The following is a 24,555-nucleotide window of genomic DNA, read 5'->3' on the forward strand; positions in this document are numbered from 1 at the left end:
TCAGAAGGAAGCTGCATACCAGTCTACTCAAGTATGGAATATATCTAAAAGAGATGATAGGCACCATCCAGCTAACATTTATTGGTGGCATCAAATAAACAGATTTAGGATGTCCCTATTACAGAAAGGTGAGCCTCGTACTGAAACAATTCCCAGCTGTGATCCAAGAGCATAAAGTGATTCAGTGCATCCACAAAATGCAGAGCGTATCAGGAAATAAACAGCCAGTAAGAGAATATGTTGGGCTGGGAGGTTTGGGGGTTTTTCTTCCCCCCTTTGGTTGGGGGGTAGGGCAGTGTGGTTGTTTTAAGACACAGAAGGCCCACCTGAGCTTCCACTACCTTGCCTAGAGCTGAAACACAGCAGCAGTCTTCTCTGTTATCATCTGAGCACAATAACTCTTCACACGGGACGCAGATGAACATATACATTTTTTTTCAGCCCTCAGGTCCAGACATGCATGTCAGAGTCTGCTCAGGACCACTAAACAGGATGTCCACCGCAAGAGCAATGTGTTTGTTACAACTGATACAGATATGAAAGGGGAATTGAAGGTACGTTCTATTTAAAAAATGGAACAGGCCTGCCCCCAAAAAAGACAAAGTCAAAAGGGGTTTTGCTGCCATGACAGTCAGTCATATTTACTTCAACTAGTTTGATTCTGGAGTTTTAATCCAAACTCACAGAGTTGAAAAACAGCAGGACAAAAAAGCAGATGCTTTTGTTGCTCACATATGGTAGAAAACAGAATCTGCTGATCTGACACAGGCTGATACAAATTGCAGGATTCATGGATATGATGTTATCATCTGTCATGCTGGGTGGTAGAAGTGAGCCTAACTTGAAAAGGGCAGCTTAAAGAGATGATGGTGCTAGGCAGAATGAGACAGTTTGAGAGGAAACAAACTCACAGCTTTTAGATATATCATCAAGGATCCCGCCTTGTGGAAGACCCTTCCAAAACTAATCCAGGTGCCAAACATGTTGTAGCTCCTTGGGCTCCAGAGGCCCTGCCTGAAGCTTTTGTCCAGAATAAAATCAGAACCTATAGCTTCTTCTAAGCACACACATTCTGTGGGAATATTCTTGACTTCTGAAAGACAGACCAAAATGGCTTTGGAGTACTCAAAGAATCAAAGGACTTCTGTGAAGCAGTTCATCATTCTTTCAGCTGAACAAAGCAGTCTCCCCAATAGGATTTTTCAAAACAGAATGAAACTCCTTGGAGCTGAGACATCTTCCATTATAAACAGCAGAAGCCAGAGTTCTAGAGGATATTTCCACAGCATCAAGGGCAGTTTGCAGAAAAGTTCACAGGAGCAATGCATCGCTGCTTTCTTCAGTTACAGAATACAGCTAGCAAGATCTACACTATACAAAGTACAGATTTTTTAAGTTTTGCTTTATTAAACAAAGTGAAAAGGGAAGGCTGATCAAATCTATTAACTGTCATAGACTTCACTTCTACCTCTTTTTATTTCAATGCAAAAACCTCAAAATCTTTGGAAGATGTTCAGTTACCATCTATTTCCATCAGGAATGGCCCTCTACATATGATAAAACATTTTGTTTTAATGCTTTCTTTTAACTGCTTATACTTGCTGAGCAGATATGTTTGTCAAGTTTTTTCATACAAAAGGTCTTTTGCTTCATATGATTCTGCAAATTCAGTTTATCAGCCATATAAGCAGTTAAATTCTCTTTGCTTCAGATTTGCCCCCTGTAACTCCTTGCATCACTAAATCAGACAGCTAAATGCACCTAGACAGCATACCTACAAAAGATTGTTGCTTGATTCTTAAAACATCAAGTTATGCCTAAGCAATACCTACACCACAGAAAAGATCAGATGAGAAATAAAAGTCTCCCATGACACCGATAACTTCAGACATTTCTGACAAATACATACACCACTATTGAGTAATGCAGACACTGCTATTTTATTGCAAGTATAAAGTGAATTAATAAAAGAAATTCTTTATGGCTGCTTGGTGGACACCTCTGCTTCAGTTGCAGAAGTAGCTTTATGATGATTTATGCATTCGCTATCAGTATTAACAGAGAAATTTATGACCTGATACTAGAATGGTAATTTTCTGTTTCTGTTCACTTCTTGAACTACAGATATCTGAACTGTATGAAAATACACAGACAACACATTAAGAACAGAATGTATTCTTTTGTATTTATCTTAAATAGCCTTCTGCATTTTTCCCCCACACTTTAAGTATACCCCAGAACCCTGATATCCCCATCTTCACATTGTTTTGATAAACTGAATGTGACAGAGACATGTATGTTGCCTCAGTTAAAGGAGGCAACAGAAAAATGTTTAAATAGATAGAGAATATTCATATTTCAAACCAGTCTTACATGAAACTTTAATCAAAGATTTTTTCCTATCTTTCAAGATATAACCCTCCACCAATAAAGAAAACATTCATCCTGAATGTTTCTCTTTCTGTTCTCTTTAGCATAAATTCAAAAACAACTATTCCAAAATAATGGTCACGTGCTGTAGTCTAGTCACTTGTGAGGTTTTTTGTTTTTTTCTTTCAAGTGGCCATTCTGTTTGGTGGTGAGATTCTAATTTCTCCTCTATATCCACACACAGTAAAACTCCCCAAGATTTAAGAACAATAACTGTTCTTATTTTTCTAAATAAGCTACTAACAAGGATAAATTGAATATATTTTAAGACAGGATAAGGAATTCTGCTTGAACAGAAGCTGGCACTTCCTTTTCTTCACATGCATAAAACATACTTAAGGAGAGATATTTGGATCCAGAATCCCAGCTAAAAGGACACAGTTAACTATCACACCTTCTCAGTACAACACTTCTGTAATTAAATCACATCTAAGAGGATTGTTTGTAAAATACAGATATTCTCAGCATGAAACAACACCTTAACAGGTTGGTTCTAAAACTACCAGGAAGACAAATATGGCCCCCAACAGTTCATAAATTGATGAAATCTTGTTTTCTTCTAAAGTTATTTGTATCATTCAAAAATCCCTCTAGAAAGGACTGATTGAATCCAACCATCCAAATTTTTAAAACATATCTTAACACTATATTACATCTGTGCTCACAAATGCAAGTGTGTATGTTTTCAAAGACAGCTCCATATTTCAGTATCTCTTGTTATTTTTCAAGAGCACATTCCAGCTCCTGTTGGACATTTTAAATTATCCTTTAGAAGATCCTCAAATGACTTTGGAAGCCAGCAAAACAGATTTACTACATAGGAGAGAGAACTACAGAAGCTTAATTCACTTACAGCAAGTGTATGATACTTCCTATGAAATACACACAGTTCATTCCCCCCTTCCCCATAACTACTTTGCTACTTTGGTATCTCTTCATACACCATACATACATTTGACTATCAAGCATCCTCCAAAGTATATCCATAACAAACAGTACTTGCACATACATAAACATTAATAAAAGCTCTTCTGTTTTTTTTTTTTCATGAGAAGTACAGTTTTCTCACACATGCTTACTCTATAGATTCAAGAAAGAGCAACTGAAGGTTATCCTTCAGTTGGATTAACCAGCATTTCAGTTTTACTAATAAAGCTGGAAATATCAAGTATTTCTTTAAATACAAAGTGAATCAAAGTTTTCTAGATTTTTGAAAGCAGAGATGCACATCAAAAAAAAATAAGCTTATTGTATTCTAATCACCACTAGTATTCATTACAAAAAGAAGCTAGTCGTTCTGAAGCTTGTATGGGTTTTTGTTTGGCTAGTTAATTTCTCCCTCTTTTTCCTTGGACAGGGAAATCAAGGATGTCTTTATGTTCCACAGTGCCCCAGGGTTTTTTCACACCTTGAATAGACAGCTTCTGTGAAGAAGACACACATTACTATCCACAGCTCTCCTCCTAGGCTTTTGGCCAAGATCAGAGCTGCTCACACTTCACTGCCACGACTGGTGCTGTAAATAGTTAGATTTGGTCCTTTTGTGATATTTCTGAACGTTCTGATTCAAGCTCCTGCAGCCCAATAATTACAGGACACACTCAACTTTATCCACTTTTTAATTGAAGGCAATTTCCAACCCTCAAGCTAACAGAGAAAAAAATGAATACTCAAAAACATGGGAATAAACATACATCTATATATAAAATAAAATTGTATATCTATAGTAAAAATCTACTGTTAATTACAGACAGTGAATCCAGACTCATGCCCTGGGATAACGTAATGCAAATATCCTACAAATTGGGAATGCATGTTTATGATATTCAAAAATAATTTAATGACTAATATAGACCATTTTATTCATATAGGCAGAACAGTAACTCTTTAAAATATTTGCTAAATATTATTTATGATTGCAAATCACAATATATTTTGTTTATAACATTTAATTTAAGCTTAGGGAGTAGGGTCTTCTTGAGTGGGGGTATCTTCTGAAAAACAATCTCATCAGTGACATGGACAATGTACAAGCTCTTTTTTTGCAAGTATTCTCTCAAGTAAGCAAATAACTTATTCTTCAAGTATTCTCCAATAAAACAGAGTGCTTGCAAATTTTAGGTCCGCCTGACCTAATGACAAAGCCATTTTACTCATCTTTTTGAGATATATGGCACAGTCTGAACCACAGAAATTTATGCCATATTAGTTATCATATTCTAAGAACAAATGCATTCTCAATCCTCTAAAATTCTATCTAAATCATTAGCTGGCCCCATCATTACAGTCCTAGATCACCTCAAATCTTCAACCTTACACAGTAGGAAGTACTTCCCTTTTTACAGATGAGGCACTGAAGCACAGAAATTATGGACTAAATCTGTAAGAGAATTTAGATTTTCAAGTGTTGTTTTAGCTGCCTGAATTCAAACTTTAAGTACTTCGATACTTGTTCAGTTGCCAGGTAAGCCTAGAGTATCCTGGCCTCAAAATTCCCTGTCCAAATCACAGTTTTCAGGCATGTCCAGAGCTGCTTAAAGTTTGGAAATACTCTACATCTAGCTTAAACATCATTAGGGTTAACAAAGTAGACATTTTGCCATCACACGATGGTAGCAGCAGATTACTATCCTTAGCTAAATAATATAAAAAAATATTGATTCACACAGGTCCTGGAAACCATGTCTTCTAGATGAATGACCTATGCTCTAAACTTTGGAATACAGATTTTTAGAACGTAATTATTTCCCGCAAAATGCCATTTCTCTAGCAGAAAATTTAGGATGTTTTTCCTAGAAAATATTCTACAGAGCTGGTGGCTACATTGCTTTTCAGAAGCCTAAAAGCTGTAGATTTTTCTGTCTGCAGGAGACTTCAAAGTTAAATGCAATTCTTGCGCCTTGTGAACGAACACTGTAAGTAATAGTCAGCTCTGAGCCCAGTTCTGCCACCATTTCTCAACAGGGTCTTATTCCACACGGAGCATTAAAATCAATGCAACTCATGTTTACTCATTAGACTTTTAATAATACAGAGTGCAATCTATAATACTAGTTAAAAATTCCTGCTGCTCACCTCACATGAAAACATATACTTTGCTTAAAATTCACTATAGTATAGTGTCCCTTTATTGCTGTTAATTGCTGCAGTACACTGGAGAACCCACATAAATCAATTTCACAGATTTCCTTTAGGGATCATCATTCTTTATTCCTCTTATTCTTATATCAATTTTGTAACATATTTTCCAAGACAGCAAAAAAAAATTATTCCTCAATACTGTATGAGTTTTTCCAATGTATTTCTTTGATTTTCTACTTAGAATTGCTCTAAACTAAATTTTTTCACTAGCACATGAGTGAATACGCATAAGAACATCCCAACAGTATTCTTGTAGCATCTCATATTAACTGCTACCTTTTGTGCCCACATTTTGATACAATTAAATCAATTTCTAGTGCAGTGTGATAAATAGACAGATATCTCACAATCTACTCATACTTATTCTAAAAAGATGACATTAACTGTGGTAATGCCTTCCAAAAATACGACCATCATGCTTTACTTTTGGTTAAAGGAAGCAAGAGAGACACAGTGAGAGACTATGTATTTGCCAAATTAAATTAAAAACAAAATGAATATTAAATGCTATAATCTGTGCTAACATTTATGTATCATTTATGGACAGCATTAAACATCCGCTCAATTCAGCTGAGCTCTTTGCATATCTACAGCGATGGCAAACAGGCTTCAGTGACATCTGAAAGGACTAGCAGGGTCACCAGCCATCTGTTTGCACACTTAGTTAAGCAATGAGCCACTTAATCTGGAAACCAACTAGACTCCAGAATTCAAAATTTCTTTGCTTAACATTGCAAAGGGATTCAGCCTACCAGTGTTTTCAGACTTACACACAGAAACAGGCTGTGTACAGGGCAAATTAGCTATTGCTGGAGGATGTGTGTGTGTGGAGGGGGGGGGGGTCCCTCCTTCTAATAGGGGTGCAGCTCCATCCCAAACATATACATTTGTAGCCCCACAATTAAGTATCACCCAGTGTAGGCACGCTCCGTGACTCCGTTCAAGTCATGGACTAGTTTGGGACAAGCAAGGGCACACACCAAGCACTCAGTACTGAGGATGAAACAACTCTGAAAAGACTCGTAAGGCAGAAAATAATTGACTGAGCTGCCAGCACAGTGCGAAGCCTAGAGGTGCTCTCTGTACCTGCATACAGTAGGACCTCAGGCAGAGGAGAGGTTACTCTACTTCTGTATTTCACCAGTACAACCATTACAAAAAACAAGCATCTACTTTTGGCATTCATAGTTCAAGAATATTAATAAAATAAGGAAGGCTGAAAACCCAGAAAGCAGTTAAGGATAGGAAAATCTGTTTTATGCTGAAAAAATTCAAGGAGCACGCCTCCTCCCTCTCACCAAAGGGAAGGTGACAACAGTCTCCCCTACACGGGGAACATAAGCCTGACACACTGAAGGCTCTTCTGTCCTCAGTGAACACACAACAAAACACTAGAAAACAGGGCAGCACAAAAACAGACAAGAAACAAGAGTAGGGTATTTTTCTGGAATAGATGGGATTATACATTTGTTCTGCTGTTTATGAAAACCAGTGAGCATAACTAACCAACAGAAGAATTTAGAAAGGACTGTGATGGAAAGTCCATCACTGGAAGATTTTTCAGGCATGAACGGCTGCTTTTCTAAAGCCCGTGTTCTACTCGGAACAGAATTAATTCAAAGCAATCCTACAGTTTCCATAATGCAAGCTGTAAAAACAGTTAATCAGCGAGATCTTTTCTAGTCTATGAAAACTCACAGAAAAAAAATCAAATATGTGAAGTGTTATTAAACAACAAAAATACAACCCAAAATCATTTTTAAATATTATTTCAAGAGAACTGCCTTCCTTTCAGAAAGCACTTTTTCCACTGCAGATTATGTTTACTTCGTAAGGAGTTTTGTAGGTTCATATGGCTTATGCTTCTACATTTCAAAACAAGATTCTCATAAAATATATTTCTTACAAATTTAAAATCCCTCTGTTATCATACAGACTACCACTGCATTTTAAAATCTGAACAAACACAGAGACAATAAGTCACATGGGAAGAAATATTTTTTTCACAGCACCACCACTAAAATCAATTCTAAACAAAGCAAAAAAATATATATATATTTGAACAAAGATAATACAACAATCACTGATGTTTCCACTAGTTTAATTATATCAATATTCACTTGCTGGCTTATAAAAATGCCATTTGCAGGCATAAAAATCTTACAAACAATTCCAATGAAGTCAATAGGAGTAATTATACACACAGGAGTCTTGCGTTAGATACAGGCCATATTGGTAACAAAGGCAGCTGTGCAACTGATAACCTGACTCGGGATCACACCCTTTGGATTAGAAGTAGCAACAGTTTAATAGGTACGTACGTAACAGGTATGTAAACAATTTGTTTAACCAATGCCAACCCCGTGAGAAGATAAATAATTTGAACGGGTTATAGAAGTTCAAAGTGTTGTTTCATGATACAGTTAAGGCAAGTCTGTACTATTTCTAAAAGGGGCAATTTCCTTCTGCCATTTACACCTGCTAATTCCTGCTACCTCCTTTGGGCCAGCAATAGACTTGTGCAGTAAAGTAACCTCAGGGAGTTGATCTGGCTAAGAACTAGTTGGTTTCGGAGCTGGAGAGAGTGTTGTTCAGGATACTTTTCAACTCGCAGCAGGAATATTAATGCTTACGTAAGAAGCAGAAAGAAGATGCAGCCAAAGAGCTGTAGGAAGGATAAAGTCACCCCTTTCACAGCATCAAGAACTTCAACTGGCTGCAGCTAACTGTGAAAGTGTAACTCTTTTCTAGAGATCATTTCTTATACAACAGTATTGTTTCTGTTCACAGTCTGCAATTTAAGGACACTTTGCATGTGTCACCCTTAGCAGACAGCAGAATTCAGAATTTAAGACTGAAATAAGGACTCTGTCCGGAATAACAAAGTTTGAGAGCCCTTTAACATCTAAGTGTTAAAGTTTCTTGTATTGGAATTTGCTTGGTCCTTGAAGAAGAAAGCAGAACATGCAAGAGGTCATTTAATGTGATAGGAAATATCTGAAGACAAGACTTAATAATCAAACAGATTGACACATGAAATCAAGTTGCTGTGAACAAAGTAAGAGCAAATCAACAAAGCAGATTAACTGAAGGGAAAGTACTCAGAGGTGCTCCCCCATCTTGTGCAATCTCTATCATTACATATGACAACTGGTACTTATTTGCAGGTTATCAAAAAAAGCAAAGATAACTGTTTGAGAACATCATCTGATTTTTAGAGAGAGTATTTTAAAAGACTAGATATTTCCTGTCATTTGGGTACTGAAAAAAACTTAAGAGGAGGAGAAGTTTCATTCACAATTTTTCCTCTAATGCTCTTGCACACACCAAACCAGTGTACAAAAGAGCTAGAGGAAGGGGCAGTTTCTTGTACCAACCTGAAGGAAACTTTTTTTTTTTTTTTTTAAAGTCTTTCTGTGACGAAACACAATGATAATGAAACCTGTTTCCCTGTAGTGCTGCATCTCAAGGTTGATTAACATCTAAAAAACAGAAAAGCTCTGACTGCAGCTTTTCCTACAGTTGGGCCATTCTCTGCTTCTCTCCTCCAAATTCTCCGGGGTCTAGTAACACAACCGATTTCATGGGCAGCTTTTCCCTCAGTTGGGGGGCTCTCTTCTACCCAGACTCATTTTCATGAAAACTATAACTGATGAACAAGTTAAAAGGTACTTGCTAGTGGAAGAAACAGTGGCAGACACACAGACAGCAGTTTTGAAAGTCTCATTTCCTTAATAAATCAAACTTAACAAAAAATGCACAACGTTAAACATGTTGACAAGAAAGAAGGGGGAGACAGTTTTTCAGTAAAACTTGTCTATTGAACTTGCTTCCTATGATTGATAAGCGTTGCTCAGATGCTGGTTAGTAAGTAGAATCCAAGATAGTTGGCAAAGTTATTCAAATACTTCCTTTAAAGTCAGTATGGCTTCATTGTTTGTCCCCAAGCACAAAACCTGACTGAACAAAGATACATGTGTTTCTCATAACCAGTGAAAACATAGCAGCCTATTCTGATACCACAGAATAGGTTAGATTTTTTTAAGCACAGAGACCAAAGCAGGATTGGTAAAGTTCACTTAGCAAAAACAGACATAACCAAAACAATATTTTACTGACATTAATGTAAAACAATTAAAGTTTCATTAGACTGTTGAACTCTTTATAAATACTCTAAAGCAAACAACCTACTGACCAGAGATAAACAACCTATAAAAAGAATAATATAGCCAATTACGTTATCAGAGAAAACCAGAAACAATTAAAGGAGAAATCAGAGCATCTGAAATAATTAGTCACCAAAGGAGTTTCAAAACCAGAATAAACAATCTGTCCAGCAAAGAAGGAATGTATGTAAGGTCATATAATGTATTTACAGATGAGCAGAACGAAAGCTATTACAGATTTATAAAACAAAGTACTACTACATTAAGTTTGCACCGTTAATAGAAACATGCTGGAATCAACTGCAGTATCATCTCAGACATGGCACATTTTACAACAGTGTATGCATTTGTATGTTTAGCCACATAAACAGAAAAGGTAAATTCAACGTCATACATGTAAAGTTCCACTAATATTGAAATCAGAAGACTAAAAAGACAGACAAGTATAACAGTCCTCCTAACCATCAGCAGCTTCAGTACTGAGCCATAACCATGATGAGCATGGCCTTAATCACAATGAGTTTATCTAATCCCTTTATACTTCTTTTGACATCCTGTGGCAGTGAGCTCTATAATTTCATTACGTATTGTGGGAAGAAAGAAAGAAAAAAACCCCACTATTTTCCATTGTTATTTTAAGCTTACCAACTAGTCCTTTCACTAGGGGCACCCTAGTTCTGGTGTTGTGAGAAACAGTTAAAAATATTCCCTGTTTGCTCCTGGCTTTTAGCTGTGATTTTACACATCTACTTACAATGCATTTCTAATAAGAAAAAAACATGACTTGACTATTCCCAAAATTCAATTCCAAACATAGTAGAAGAGAGCTATGCAGAACTGCTCATGTTACCAAGGTGGACTACTGTTCTCTTACCATCTTCCTATCATAAAAAGGCAAACAATTATTCAGGAATAGACCCCTCTCACACATACTAAAAGGGGTATTAAAAAGAAAAAAAATTGCAAGGATCAATTCATACAGATTTTGTAATATCACAGTGTCAGGGAAGAGTGTTCTGGGGATGCCCACAATGAATGGGCACCTCCAATAAACTATAAATACAGCATATTTTTGTACCAAAATACACCCCCTACTACCTGGCTTTCCAATAAAAGAATTCCCTTGAAACCTCACAACCAGGAACTGTGCTCCTCAGCCACTCCAGAGCCCACAGAGTAAGAGCAAGCCCAAGAAGACCTAATGCAAGAAAGTGCTAAGTTGTATTATCATTTTTGCCCAACATTCATGAAAATGAGGGAAACTGTGTTAACCCTACTTCCTCCCTCCCAATACCAGTAGCTTGTACAAAATGAGCACCGGACTACATGGAGGTTATGTCAAGGGATCCACAGGAAAGCGCCAAAGTAAGTAGCACTGCTCTTAACGCTGACCCTCTTTCAGTACAAGAAAGGGATTAACAGGAAAAAGTTTTCTTCTCTACGTGGAAATACAAAGCACAACACGACCAATTATTTGCAAAACAGTGCTGTATAGAGTAAAAAAAATTATAAAACATCTTTAGGACAAAAAAGCCCATATACAAGATCAGTGTTTTTTCTCCAGAACTTATGATCTTCTGTTACTCCTTCAGTTAAGACAGGGTTTGTGGAGATGTTTAACAAGAACACTTACCCTTCTCTGAGTAGAAGCTGTTGCTATTACACTACCACTAGAACTTTTGCATAAGACAGTGTCACCCCACGCCTGTAAGGCAGGGCAGAGAAAGTGTGCAGTGGTGCTAAAAGCCCTGCTAATTATAGTAGGCACCTATCAGCATCCTCAGATTTTTCACTAATTTATGCCTAGGGCTCAACATGCAAAGGTCATCTTATTTTTGTTTAAATGAATCATTTCAGCTCTACCTAGTATTTACGTACCTTCCAATACCTCCAGCAAGCTTTCAAAACATGAAAGACTGTCCCTCAGCAAAGGATAGTTATGGTGAAGTTTTCAGCTCAAGTGTTATAGCTGTAGATAAAACTATCTGAAGAGGGAACTGTTTGTACAGTAGAATATTTTCCTTACCATCTCTCTCCCTAAAAAGCAATTGCCATCACTTTGTTTCACACAAATTCACTGTAACAGGGTCAGAAAAAACATGTGTTGCACATAATATTTCATTATAATTTAATAAAGCTTAATTAGAAATGCTAAAGCTTATTTGGTATGAAATGCTTGTACCTGCAGCCACTAGGTTTCGACTCCTATCACATCGCAGGGTTTCCTGATCTGGCTGGGTAACCAAACACCCACTGTTTTCTCTCAGCCACTCTACAAGTCACTGCTGCTACAGTTCATTGCAAGCAATTTGGCCTGCCTGCAAATCCTCCAATACTTAGGACTCCCAGAGCTGAAATCCAGTTAAGTTTCTGGGATTTTACTCATCAAATCACTAAAGAGAATTTACAGAAACTGTTATCAGCACCCAGCAGTTTTCAAAGACAATAAAATAATTCTACTTTAGAAAAGTTTGCACTTTTCAAATAGTCATTCCTAAACTGCACCTAAGTCCTTTGTGGACTAAAGTGTAAGATTCACTTCACAGAAAGATTCTCTGTTGGAAGGTGAAAAGGGAGAGAAAAGCAATCCGCCACAGAGTTCAACTACCCTTAAATCAACAGCAATTCATCTTCTCCAGGAAGAGATGGGTGTAAACACTCCTGGCCTGTAAGGAGCACTGATTCTCATCCTCCTGCCCTGGAGGGACAAAGTACTGCCATTTCAGCAGACCATGCAAAGGCATAGAAGTCAGAAGTAGATGGCAAGTTCAACAAGTTTGAGAAACAATCTTCAAACAAAGCCAAGTCAGATTAAAGCATTAATCAGTGTCCAGCAACAATACAAAATCTCTTGCTTAGACTTCCTACAGTAAGCATTACACCAGAAAAATTGGACCTCACTAAAGAAAGCGCAAGAGAAAACAGCAACAGAAAATCAGAAGGCGAGTATGACCTATAAGCTTAAGTTGACCACACTATGTAAAACCATTTAACATCTAGAGAACTCACACAGCAATGTGAGAATCTCAACCAGCAGGTATCATAGAACACAGTATCGCTGTCCTGGTGGACCTGAGACTTGGGGCTGATCTCGTTTACTAACTGGCTAGTAAACACTGGTTTGGAATTAACATACTTGATTTTTACTTTGGGAGTTTTGTTTTGTTTTTTTCTTTTACACCAAAGAGCCCTAAACTGGATCTGTTTATACAATGGAACAGCTAGCGTCCTACCAGCAGGTTTCTGCATGCTCAAAGCTCAAAAGTGTCTAAGTCTAACAACCACTTCTACATATTCCTCAGAACATGCTCAAATCCACAAGAAGGAAGTGTTTTCTGATCTGGATCTTACAACACAGATTTTTCATTACAAAAAAATCATACTAGTGAAGAGATTTTTGCACGTATAATGATTTAAATAAAATGCAAGCAATAAAATAAGATTTTACTGTTTGGGGACAGCCATGTTTAGTCACAGAACCTTCTGAAGAACGTTACCGCTTAAAAAATAAATTAAACAGAGTGAAGTGCAATGACCTAGTGAAAATAAAACTGAACACTTTGCTTTTATGCTCGTGTTTTTATCTCTTCCCATCTTGGGAACTGTGCCGTTTAAAGCTCCCTGCTATAAAAACAGAACCTCTTTTCCCTTTGGCTTTCATACCTTTACCGTATCTTCAGGAAGCAGACAGACAGTATTCTCGTCCCCTCTCTTTTAGTAACTGGATTTCCCTTTTTACTTTTATAACAGTGTTTTGCATTTTGTCAGAGTAGAATAAAAAGTGTTAAAAATTTGAAAATAAATCAGAATTCCATTCAGACTTCCATTCAGAACAGGGAATAAAATAATTTACCATCAGACAGAGATGAGACCTAGAACATTCTGCAAAAAGGCAAGGATGTGCATGCAACACAGTAAGAATAACAAAGCTATACCATTTACATAATGTGTTTTTACATACTTCCCAGTTAATATAAGGAGTAAATACATAAGTTGATGAATAAAAGTAATAAAATCGTGCTCAAGAATCTTTTCACTTATTTTTCCCCATCCATTCATCTTTCATACATTCCAGAGCAACATTTGAAAAGTAGTCTTACTCACTCAGTAGTTTTCCTACAGGAAAAAGGCAAGATTACACAGAATTGTCAATTAATTTTGATACCTGCTTACTAAAATTGATTAATCATTTTTGATGTCTCTCTGCTATGCTGTTATTTCTTAGTTTAGAAAGAAATAAAAACAAAACCAAAAATACTGCACATCTGTCACAAAAGAATTAATGGTCCCAAGTTTCCCCTAGCTAGAGTACTTCTCTTATGATAATGTTTCTGACGTTTGTTAATGCAAGTCATTCATTCCCAGAAGATAGAAAATAACTATTTAACTAAATAATTTAGTGACAGAAAACAGGTGGCCAAATTTAGGTCAATAAAAGTTCATTTTAACTTTGCATAACAATATGGACATACACAGGCACTTCAAATTGCTGAAACTGTGAAACAATGTGTTTGAAATAATATACAAGGTTCTATTAACTTATTAACATTCATATATATCACACAACCCACAAATTAATTCTCAATGGGCTTATAATAGCCAAACATAATTATGAATCTTTCTGCTTTTCTGAAGTATTCTCCATAATAATTCTTACTGACTGGAGCAATTGCTCACAAGATCATAAACATCCAGCCTAACTGGACAACACAAGTACCACTGCTGTAAAAATCCAACCGTGGCTACTGGTGTAGAAAGTAGACAACCATGCTGCACAGGCAATTGGAACAATGTGCAAAAGCTCCATTAGAGTCAAACTACCAATACTCCGCTGAAGTCAGAAAAGTCTTTAGTCACCTGGCGTCTGGGGTAGCCCAATATTCATTTTCCAACTGTTCTGTAAATACAAGGACTTGACTGATCACCCATTTGACACCCCCCTGAATTTTCAAGATTCAAAATACAGTGACTCTAATTCGCTGCTTGTGCTCTAACGCATGTTAGCATATTTAATACTACCCCCAACTCACAAGACTGGTAAAGCTTTAGGTCTCAGAATGGTTATTTTCATTGTAGAGTATATTTTGCTTTGGAGAATAAATATTTAAGGTGACCTATCAAAGGCATCACAATAAAAATGTCCTCGGGGGGGGGGGGGGAAGAGAGAGAGAGAGGGAGAGAGAGAAAACAGGTTTCCAAAAACAATGGAAAAAGCTTACTTCTGTGACAAAAATCATCATGCAAGCATCACTACCATTATCAAAGATGAGCATGAAAAAATGCAGAGAGGTTAATGAGAAATCTATTTTGTTTTCACCAAAACTCCTAAAGGCACATCAATTAAACACTGCATTAGCTTGGCTCATAAAAGGTGTCTTTTCAACACTCAGACCAAACTTCCTCTAGGTGGAGATGGATTATTAGCATTCTACCAGAAGTAAGCAAGAAAATGCAGTCACCATGCCTTCTCTCATTAAGTTAACATCACAAATACAACCAACGTAAATAATAAACAAAAAATGTTTTAACAACAAATAATCATGGAAATTCTTCTAAGGGCTGCCTAAAGGCATCCTTGTGCCATCAGCTCTAGTTCTCTGTGTCGTCTAGCTCTATTCTTCAGAAAATATACTAATTCACAAAAAGCTTTGAAATTTAAGAGAATAAAATTTGCCTGAGCCTTTGCACTATTAGGGACTGTTGTGACTGGTGTCAAGGTAAAGGATATAAATAATCCCTTTAAAGCCAGGAAATACTAGCTCTACAGTCACGTCTCCTGCACACCATGAGGCACAAAGAAGATTCACCTAGGCCTCCTCTCCTCACTCACACTCTTTATGGCAATTAGCCCATTGTTCCAGAGCACGGAGCAGCGACAAACCCCAAACCCCCAATACGCACAGGTAACAAATCATCAACTTTAAAATCTCATTTTCAAGTTCACACGCAGAAAAGATGTCTTAATACATCCATGTATTATGTTTGCCTTATATCGCCTTTATACCTCAATTGTAATCTCATTGATAGAGTAATCCACCAAATATGAAGCTACCAGGGAACTGCTTCTTTCACTACTGTACATGGATTAATTTGGCTAACATGTCTGACTGCTAACTACTCCTTAACTTCCCAAACTAACAAATTACTTATTTTTTTTTATTTAGGGATAAGTGACCTCAGATTAAATATTAAAAAACATGTAAGTTATGTAGCTTAATTTTAGCACTCTAAAGAGAAAACTAAACTTACAGACAATTATGGATACTTTTAACCTATTAAAACACTCTCCAAAAGCAAAATTTACATTCTGTAAAATACAGCCTCACTAATACATTGTTATTAACTAGATATTATAGCACTTTTCAGCGGTATATGTCAACATACTTCATAAATATAGTTCCTGTTTTTAAGGGGTATTTTACAAGGGAATGAAATGAAGTGTCCTGTCCAAGGTTATATAGTGAAAAAACAGCAAAATGTTACCTACAACAGTGTTCTTCACTGCCCATCTATGCACTGAAGTCTGAAACACACATACAAAAGGGGGGAAAAAGTGACAGCCCTACAAACCACATCTTCTTTTAGACTACATAGAGAAAAGCAAGTGTCAGTGTGTGTGCTTCTTTCTCACCGATCAACAACTTGGTATCATATCCACTTTTCAGAATAAGGTAGTTCTATCTTTACTGGCCGCTCACTCCTTTGCAAAGATATTTCGTAAGTTATTGTTTTACAGTTATACCACAGTCTCTTCTCCTGCAAACCTAATCATTGGTGATGCACATTTCAATAACGGTACAAAAATAAATTTATGCTGTCCTGAATGTGCATGACTAATGTCCACTTAGTTTAGGCACTTGCAAGAGAGGGAGGAAGACTGGAATGAGAAAAAGACTTTCAATCTCCAGAAGGAAAAATAAATTCAAATCTGTTAAGATTTTTTGCTCACTAGGCAGCCTCATGAAGTACTCATGTCATTTCCATGACACTTCCAGAAGGGACTGCAGTGACACAGCTTTAGGCTGATTTCTCCTTGTCTCTCAGTTCCCATCAAGTGCAGTAGCCTATTTTCAGTGGTAAATCACCAGGTACATTTTTCCATCTGACAACTACATCCTCTATTTTTAGAGGGATGGACCATGAGGTGAAAGGGCCTATTTCATCCATAACTTCTGTCAAAAAAAAAACCCAGGTAATTAGTAATGACACAAAAAGCGCAAGCATTGGTCCAGAGAGGAGAAAAAGGAAATTGTAAAAACCAGAAACTTACTTGAACCTGCCCTGGCAGTGTTGGCACTGGTCTCCCACCCAGCCCTGGTCGCAGACACAGGTGGAGTTGACACAATGACCCGAGAAGCAGGAGATTTTGTCGCAGGACTTGGACTGGGACACCTGTGCGTAGAGGGCCAGGTACAAGAAGCCGTAGAAGAGCAGCCAGCTGTTGACGTCCAGGAGCGCGGGGAAGCAGCAGCAGCAGGGAGAGGGGAAAGGTCTCCAGACGCCCAGGGGCGCAGGGGCAGCTCCCGCTCTCCTCACGGCGCTGCCCAGCTCCATCCTCGCCGCGCCGCGGCCGCCGGCAGCGATGGCAGCGCCGCCCGCGCTCCCCCAGGGCAGCGCCGCTGCCGCGCCGGGCGGGCGGCCGCCGGGAGCCTCTCCTGGAGGGAAATATCCAGCCGGGGAGATTCAAACCCCCCGCTTCCTTCCTTCCTTCCTGCCTGCCTGCCTCCCTCTCCTCTCCCGCCCGACCCCTCCGCTGCCTCCTCCGGCCCCGGCAAACCTCCGTCGCTCCCGAGGCGCAGCCCGGCACTAGGAGCCCTCCGCCATCCGCCCCTTCTCCCCTTCCTCCTCAGGGCTCATCGCTCCCGTCCTCTTCCATGGAGGAGGAGGAGGAGGAGGAGAGGACTGCCTCTTGACCTTGCGTTTTCTCCTCGCAGGAGGTGCCCCCCCGCGCTCACGCACACACAGCCCTCGATCGCAGCGCCCCGGCCTCCCCCTCCTCCTTTGTAGTCGCGCTGCCCGCGGCACACGCGCAGGCAGCGGCGAGGAGGAGCGCGGGGGGCGGGGGCCGCCGCCGTCCTCTCGCCGGGCAGATGGGAAGCGAGGGCGGCGGGCGCGGAGCCGCAACAGCATCCCGCACCGACCGCGCCGGGGGCCGCGGCAGGCCTCGGGGCTGCTCCCGCTCCGCTCGTCACCCCGCGGGGAACGCAGCGGGGACGGGCGGAAGAGAGGGGTTAACAGCCGCTCTGTCCAGCTGACAGCTCCCCAGCAGCCATTTTTAAAGGCTAACTGTAATCTCCTCGCTGGTCCGGTCGGTTCAGTGCCCCCCCCGCCCCTCGATCGGCTTGGTCCGTCCCTGCGCCCGACCCTCAGCGGGAGCGCGGCCGCCGCTGCCGGGGCCCCGCGGCGGGAGGGGGCTCGGCCCGGGGGCGACGGACACCGCCACCCCCCCCCCCATCCGGGGCAGGGGAAGGGGCAGCCGGGGTGATTTCACACCAGCAACTCCTGCGCCCACAAGCGCCTTCCCGCCCCTTCCCCTGCGCCCAGCGAGAGCAACCTGCGCTGCTGGCTGCGGCTCAACAGAGGTGTCGCCCATCCGAGCCTAAAAAGGGCGGGGGGGGGGAGGGGGGAACGGCACCGCGCAGCCCCCTCTCGCCGGGCGCCGCCGCGCAGCCCTTAAAGGCCCAGCGCCCGCCGGGTCGGCGGCTGCCGCGCTCCCGAAACCCCCGCGGCGGGTCGCACGAGCGCTCGCAGCCGCCTCCTCTCGCCACCGCTCGGCCTGGCCTTGCGTGGGCTGCCGGTTCACGCTTTATTTATAGCCGGGGGGGGCGGGTTTTATTATTTTTAAAGTGTGGGGGGGGCGGTCCGTACGGACGCACTGCCGGCCCCTGCCCGCCCCCGCAGCCCGGCCAGCGGCGGGGCGGAAGGAGCGGTGCGGCCAGGCTGCCGCGGCCCCGCCCCGGCGCGCGGGGTCCGTTGGTGGCGGCGGGAGCGGGGTCGCCGCGGTGGCCTGGTCCGGTCCCGCTCGGCTCGGCCCGGCCCGGCCCCTCTGCTGGCCGCCGGTCGCCCCTGGCCGGCTCGAGGGGACAGCGGTGGCCTGGCACCCGGCCCGTTACCGTGTTCGCGTCGCCACGGGGCCTGGGGCTGCTGGGGCTGCAGGGCCGCCTCTCCGGGGAGCAGCCGTTCGGTGTTCATTCACCTCCAGTCCTGGAAAGTTCAGGGAGGTTTTCTTTAAAGTTAGGCCAGTTAATACTAGAAGAGCTGTTAGAGCTTGCTGTTTTGAAGTTCTTATTTTCTAATGTTTGTCTGTCTTCCCATTTTTAAGTACAAATCAAGACTCTGCCTTCCACTTCCAGCTTGGCTCATGATAACAAAAGTACCTAGCTTTATAAACAGAGGTGTACAAAAATAATCATTCTAATAAAATTGCCTAAAATGGCTTCTTTTTTTTCCAGCAAGATGTGCCATGCACAGCCTGTTTTGTTTTTTTTTTTTAACTTTGCTTTAATATATTTTCGTTTTACAATCAAAAAAAAGATTTGCTTGCAATAAAGAAAATGACAGAAATAAAAACTTTTGAAACCTTCTCCTAACAGCCAAATTGAAATGATATGATGTCCTGTCTCTCTTCCAAGAAGAGAAAGAAAAGATATTTAATTTCATCTCCTAATACTGTTTCAGAAAAGATAGGTCCAAGTGACACCTTGTTAGATTCTAAAATCCAGATTGAACTTTCTCCAGTTTCTACAGTTTTCCTGCCTGGAAGGGGGAGGGATTTGTTGTTTTTGGTTTAACCTGATAGACTAGTCTCTTTTCCCAGGTATACCATTAAATCCTCAACTGAATTTCAAAAAATAAAGATACATCAATACTACAGTAAGGTGCACAATAAAATCCAGCAGTAACTGTTTGTATCTTTGTATGACATAGAGTCTGACCACAATGAAGATCTCAGTGCTAAGCACAATACAAACATTACAGAAAAACAGTCTGTGCCTTAAGAAGCTTACAGTCTTAATTGAGAGAGTAAATGCAAGTGTGCATTGGGAAAACAGAAATGAGAAGTGATTTGTCGAGTTTCGCTCCAGAGGATGTCGGGAGAACCACAGCCACTCTCAGGCCAGGTGCCTGTACACTGTCTCCCTAACTGAGCTTAGATAGATCATTTCATTGTTCTGAACCAGACTCATTTCTTGACTATTAGACATCTTTGTCTTTGTCTTGTAAATGATTGGTGAGTTCATGCCATGAGAGGAAATGGAAATTGTGGTGCTGCTTTATATTTTATGAAAAAAGCTAAGACCAAAGCTTTTGCTGAACAGTCTGCTAATTGTGCAATATTACATATGATTAAGCCTGCTAAACAACTGTCCTCTGTTAAACAACATTATGAGACCAGAAATGCATTTAGTTTAAGATTATATTCCAAGATACAAAGACTACTTTTTAATCTCTGAACACATTAAGCACTTTTTGCTTAACACAGCAGGGAGCTGGGAGCAGGGGCAGGGAGATACATTCCTCCTCCCCTTTCTCTCTCCTTTTATACCAACCTAGAAAGTATTAAAGCCTGCTTCATCTTTTTAACAGACTGATGTACATTTTGCTTCAGATCTACAAAAGTCATCTAAATTTTTAAAATTAACAAAGCAAAGGTAAACTCTCAACAATCCTTTTGCAGGAAAGAGATCTGTTCAAAAGCACAATGACTAGTGTGCATTTGTCCATTAAATACCAAATTTCTTCAATCACAAATACAAAAAAAAAAAAGAAAATGAAAACAAAAGAAAAATGCTAACCTATATTGGGCAAGCTTAAGCAGGCTTTAAGGAAGAATTCTATAAAGCTGAAAGAAAAACAGAAATAGCAAGTCAGAAAAAGATTAAGACAGCTATAAAAGGTGCAAAGAGTAGTATAACACTACTTGTACTGCATAAACAATCATGACTAAAAACCTAAATGCAACTAAAAAGGTTTCTAGATTTAGGATAACAGCAAGGAGAAAACACTGGACAGATGTCTCCTGGCTAAAAAGTAACAAGCTACAAAAACGCAGGAATGCAACCTTTTGGCTGCTGTATGTCACATCAGTGCATTAGATATGTCATAACCTTGGGAAATGGATAGTGTGCAAATGTGTATACTTGTTCTCTTGCATGCTGATTTGATGATTTTTTTTTTTTGTCAGAGATAAAGTGCACAGAAAGCTCTGGCTGAGAGAAGTTGGATGTGTAACATTTTACACCTTTCATCCCTCCAGTTCTTGACATAGAAATCATTTACACTTTTGAAAGGCTAATATACTGAAACAGCTTTGGTAGAATTTACAACTTAAAAGCATTTGAATAAGTCATCAAAAGTTTTAAGTTACTGAATAAGAACAGATAATGAGGTTACAGAATAGAGCTGGGATGTAGAAGGCATTTTGAACAAAACCTTTCAGGAATATGTATCCATTATAGTAGGAAAGTAAAATACAAAGAAAAAAGACAAGGCAACAAGTACAAAGGCTTATATAGCTATTACTATCAAAACCTAAGCACTAGTATACGAAAAGTAATGACTGGTACATTTGTGTCCATGCAGCAAAACAGTCTGAAGCATATTTAAAGTTCTGTATTATATGCTTTAAAATAGAGTTGTGATAGTGAGACTGGGTGGAGCGGGTAAAGGAAACCAGTCCTCAAAGACAGACTTCATTTGTTCAGAATTTCTGCAAGACCCTGTGGACAGCAACACAGCAGTATCCATTCCTCCCCTCTTACGCACACACACACGCAAACACACACACACACACACACAGAGCCCCCTACTCCGCTGGCCCTGTCCTAGAGGCTGATATCAATCAAGCCTTGCTGCAGAGAACGTCTTTCCTTTACCATACTTAGTCTTATTTAGGGTATTTAGTGCAGGTGTATTTTTGCAATGATGTTGAGAAGAACAATATTACTGCCTGAACAGAAGAAGGAGAACAAAGATGTCCTTTGTGGTTGACCTCTTTGCAAGGATATTAAGAGAAATGTTTTCCATGCCCTTTCCTTCTCCTTGGGACAGACATTATCAGATTCATTAAGTAAAAGCAGCCAATCTCTGCACTGCTTCTGGGCAGGGATATATAGATCTGAGCTGGCCTTACCAATATATTTATTGGTAAAACTAGCATGTAGATTGTTGTAGTGGAGGTAATAGCCCCAGAATAATTTGATACATTTTCAAGAGCTGTTCTAACTTAACACATCTGGGCAGGGTACAGGCTTTGTGATAGAGAATCTTCTCATTACTGAACCTTAAAAATATAACTTGGATATAGGCTTTCCTTTTTAATTTCCAAATATGCTGATTATGCACAGGAAACCTTGGATGGAGGAGAGCATAAGGTTTCTTCCCTAAATCCCATGCTAACTTGTCGTTGACTGATACTGAGTCACCTGGACCATTCCATGTAGCCCTTTCTGACATAAAAAACATCAGTCTCTGCCGTGAGGTAAAACAAACTTATCCCTACTCAGCAGATTCTAACTCTAACAGAATGACACCTGTTGCAGTTTTACCTGTTCATATGTGTCTTCTCCAGTAAGTCAAATCTTGAGAGGCATCAGTTTTGTAAATTTAATAACATGACCCTTTCCTTCGCTGCTCTTTTTAATTTAGAAAAAAACAAAGTTCACAACCCTTCTGTCTCAGCTAACATGAAACTTTGATAGAGAATTTTATCTTTCTCAACACCCACACATATATTTTGCAACAACAGTAGGTCGGGTTTTTTACCGGTTTCAGCAAGTATTGGACAGCAAACTGCCATACAATAATAATTGTAAATGGTGGAGGAAGCTTAGAAAACTCAGAAAGATCTTAAAAAACAGAGGAGAGGGAAATAGGTGTTTGCATTGTTTTATCAAAAGCCGATATTTGGAGAAAAAATGTTAGAGTCAGTTCTAGGTATTTTATATAGGTGCACAAGCTGAGGTGTGAAATATATCCTGCAAAGAAAAAGTGAGACTTTTACAGAGATGTCTGTTCATTTGCCGAATTTTATCATTAGGAGAAAAAGGAATTGCATTTTTACATTCTTATTTTTAAATTGTGGACTTTGGATCAAGAATAAAAGAATAAATTGAAGCTGGCTTCAGGTCTGTTTAAAGATGAAAGAGACTTCAGAAAAATAGAGACCAGACAAGACCTGAGTTTCAGCAATACTAACAGTGACATTGTAGTTATTTGAAACATCTGTCTGCTCTCAAAGAAAAGTCTGCTGACTCAGTAAAAAAAGTCATATTATATTTTTATATACTTTTTGTACACATGTTAAAAATTAAATAGCCAAGCAATACCTGATAACCTTTTCATCTATGAATGAATTTTAAAAATAATGAACTGTTGAGAAGAGATGAGAAAATAAGTATGATCATTTTAAGGAAAAATGCAGTATTTATATGGTACAAAGGTTGTTATAAGAAGTGGTCAGGACTGATAAGTTTAACAGAACAAAAGTGGTTGAAATAACAATACCAGGGCAGATAACAGGGGCAGGGGGATGGAAATGTGCAGTATTGACTCTCAATACCATTTTTGATTTTTTTCAAAAAAAGGTTTTGTGATGTCTGGCCTACAATTTTTACGGAATAGATGTGTAATTACAGGTCATACTGAAACCTTGATGCATCCTGCAATATATTACAAATTATTTGGGAAGCAGTTACATCTTCCAATGCAAATTCTCCTTTTGCTGAGTATTTTTCTGCATCCATTCTGCTGCATTTCATTCTCACTGCTACTCCTGGAGCTTCTCACAGTCCGGCTTATACTGAATTTATCCAGTTCCCATAATGATGCCAGAAGGACGTATCTATTAGACTTTTTCTAACTGAGATGGCATTTACTTTTAGTTATTTACTTTCATTCTTTTTTAAATCAGGAAATGCTCTTTAGAATTCATACCCCTGTTGCCTTTATTTATTTGTTCCTTTTATTTACATGTTTCAGCAAAATGTTGAAAAATGCATTTGTCTGTAATGAAATTCTGTTGACCTTACCAGGGTTTATGCTCTTCCTTCAGAATTTAGCAGAGGATCCCATGTTTTTCTGAATAAGGCTAGTTTGCTGAATGAGATTGAAAAAAGCCTTACTAAAAGATTTGAAAATCAAACAAACTATATGCTCCAATTTTCTCTTATCCACTATTTCTTTTTCTTTTTTTTTTTTTTCCTGAAGATTTAGGAAGACTGTATTTACTACTATTAAAGGCTTTGTAAGTCTTCCCCATCATTTAGTTTATCTAAGAGCTTTGTAAGTACTACAGTGTTGCTTCTAAGGCTACTGAAGCATGACTTCTCAGTCCGTATTTTCAGCTCCTTTGGAGTGATGTTGCCGAACCTGAGTGATTCCATTCCAATTTGTTCTCCTCATGTTGTTTAATAACTTTTTCTTTAAAAAAACTTTAATTATAAGAATAGCTACTGTAGCAACCTCTACAGTACTTAATTTTTCAATGTTTTGTTTGAACACTGTAAAGAACTCATTCACTTTTGCTAAAATCTCATTTCCTTTCCAGTTACTCCTTTTGGAGCCTAGTAAATTTTCCTGTGGGTTTTCTCTTATGTACTTAAAGAATATTTACAGTTCTTTGTATTCTCAGTTAATACTTGAGTGTTTTTGCTATTAAGCTTTGGAAAGTGAGATATGCAAAGAAAGTGAAAACAAGGCTGCAACAAGGAAACTGAAACAATAATTATGTTAGGCATAATGGAATAATGCAATAAAATGATCCTCATTTTTTGTTCTTTAATTTGCATAAAACTGGCAAAAATGAGACACTGTGCAT

General features: G+C 39.3%; 1 protein-coding gene across 2 annotated transcripts in view; it reads right to left on the reverse strand.

Annotated features, from left to right (window-relative positions):
• Positions 1-17,291, reverse strand: part of ATRNL1 (attractin like 1) — a 568,892-nt gene extending 551,601 nt beyond the window's left edge. For both annotated transcript variants that reach the window (XM_026069767.1, XM_026069766.1), the window contains exon 1: positions 17,008-17,291. In XM_026069767.1, the coding sequence (XP_025925552.1) occupies positions 17,008-17,291 (284 nt within the window). The remainder of the gene's footprint in view (positions 1-17,007) is intronic.
• Positions 17,292-24,555: the final 7,264 nt, after the last annotated feature.

The sequence above is a fragment of the Apteryx rowi genome, unplaced genomic scaffold (genome assembly GCF_003343035.1).
Source record: "Apteryx rowi isolate R43461 unplaced genomic scaffold, aptRow1 scaffold_3, whole genome shotgun sequence".
Lineage (NCBI taxonomy): Eukaryota > Metazoa > Chordata > Aves > Apterygiformes > Apterygidae > Apteryx > Apteryx rowi.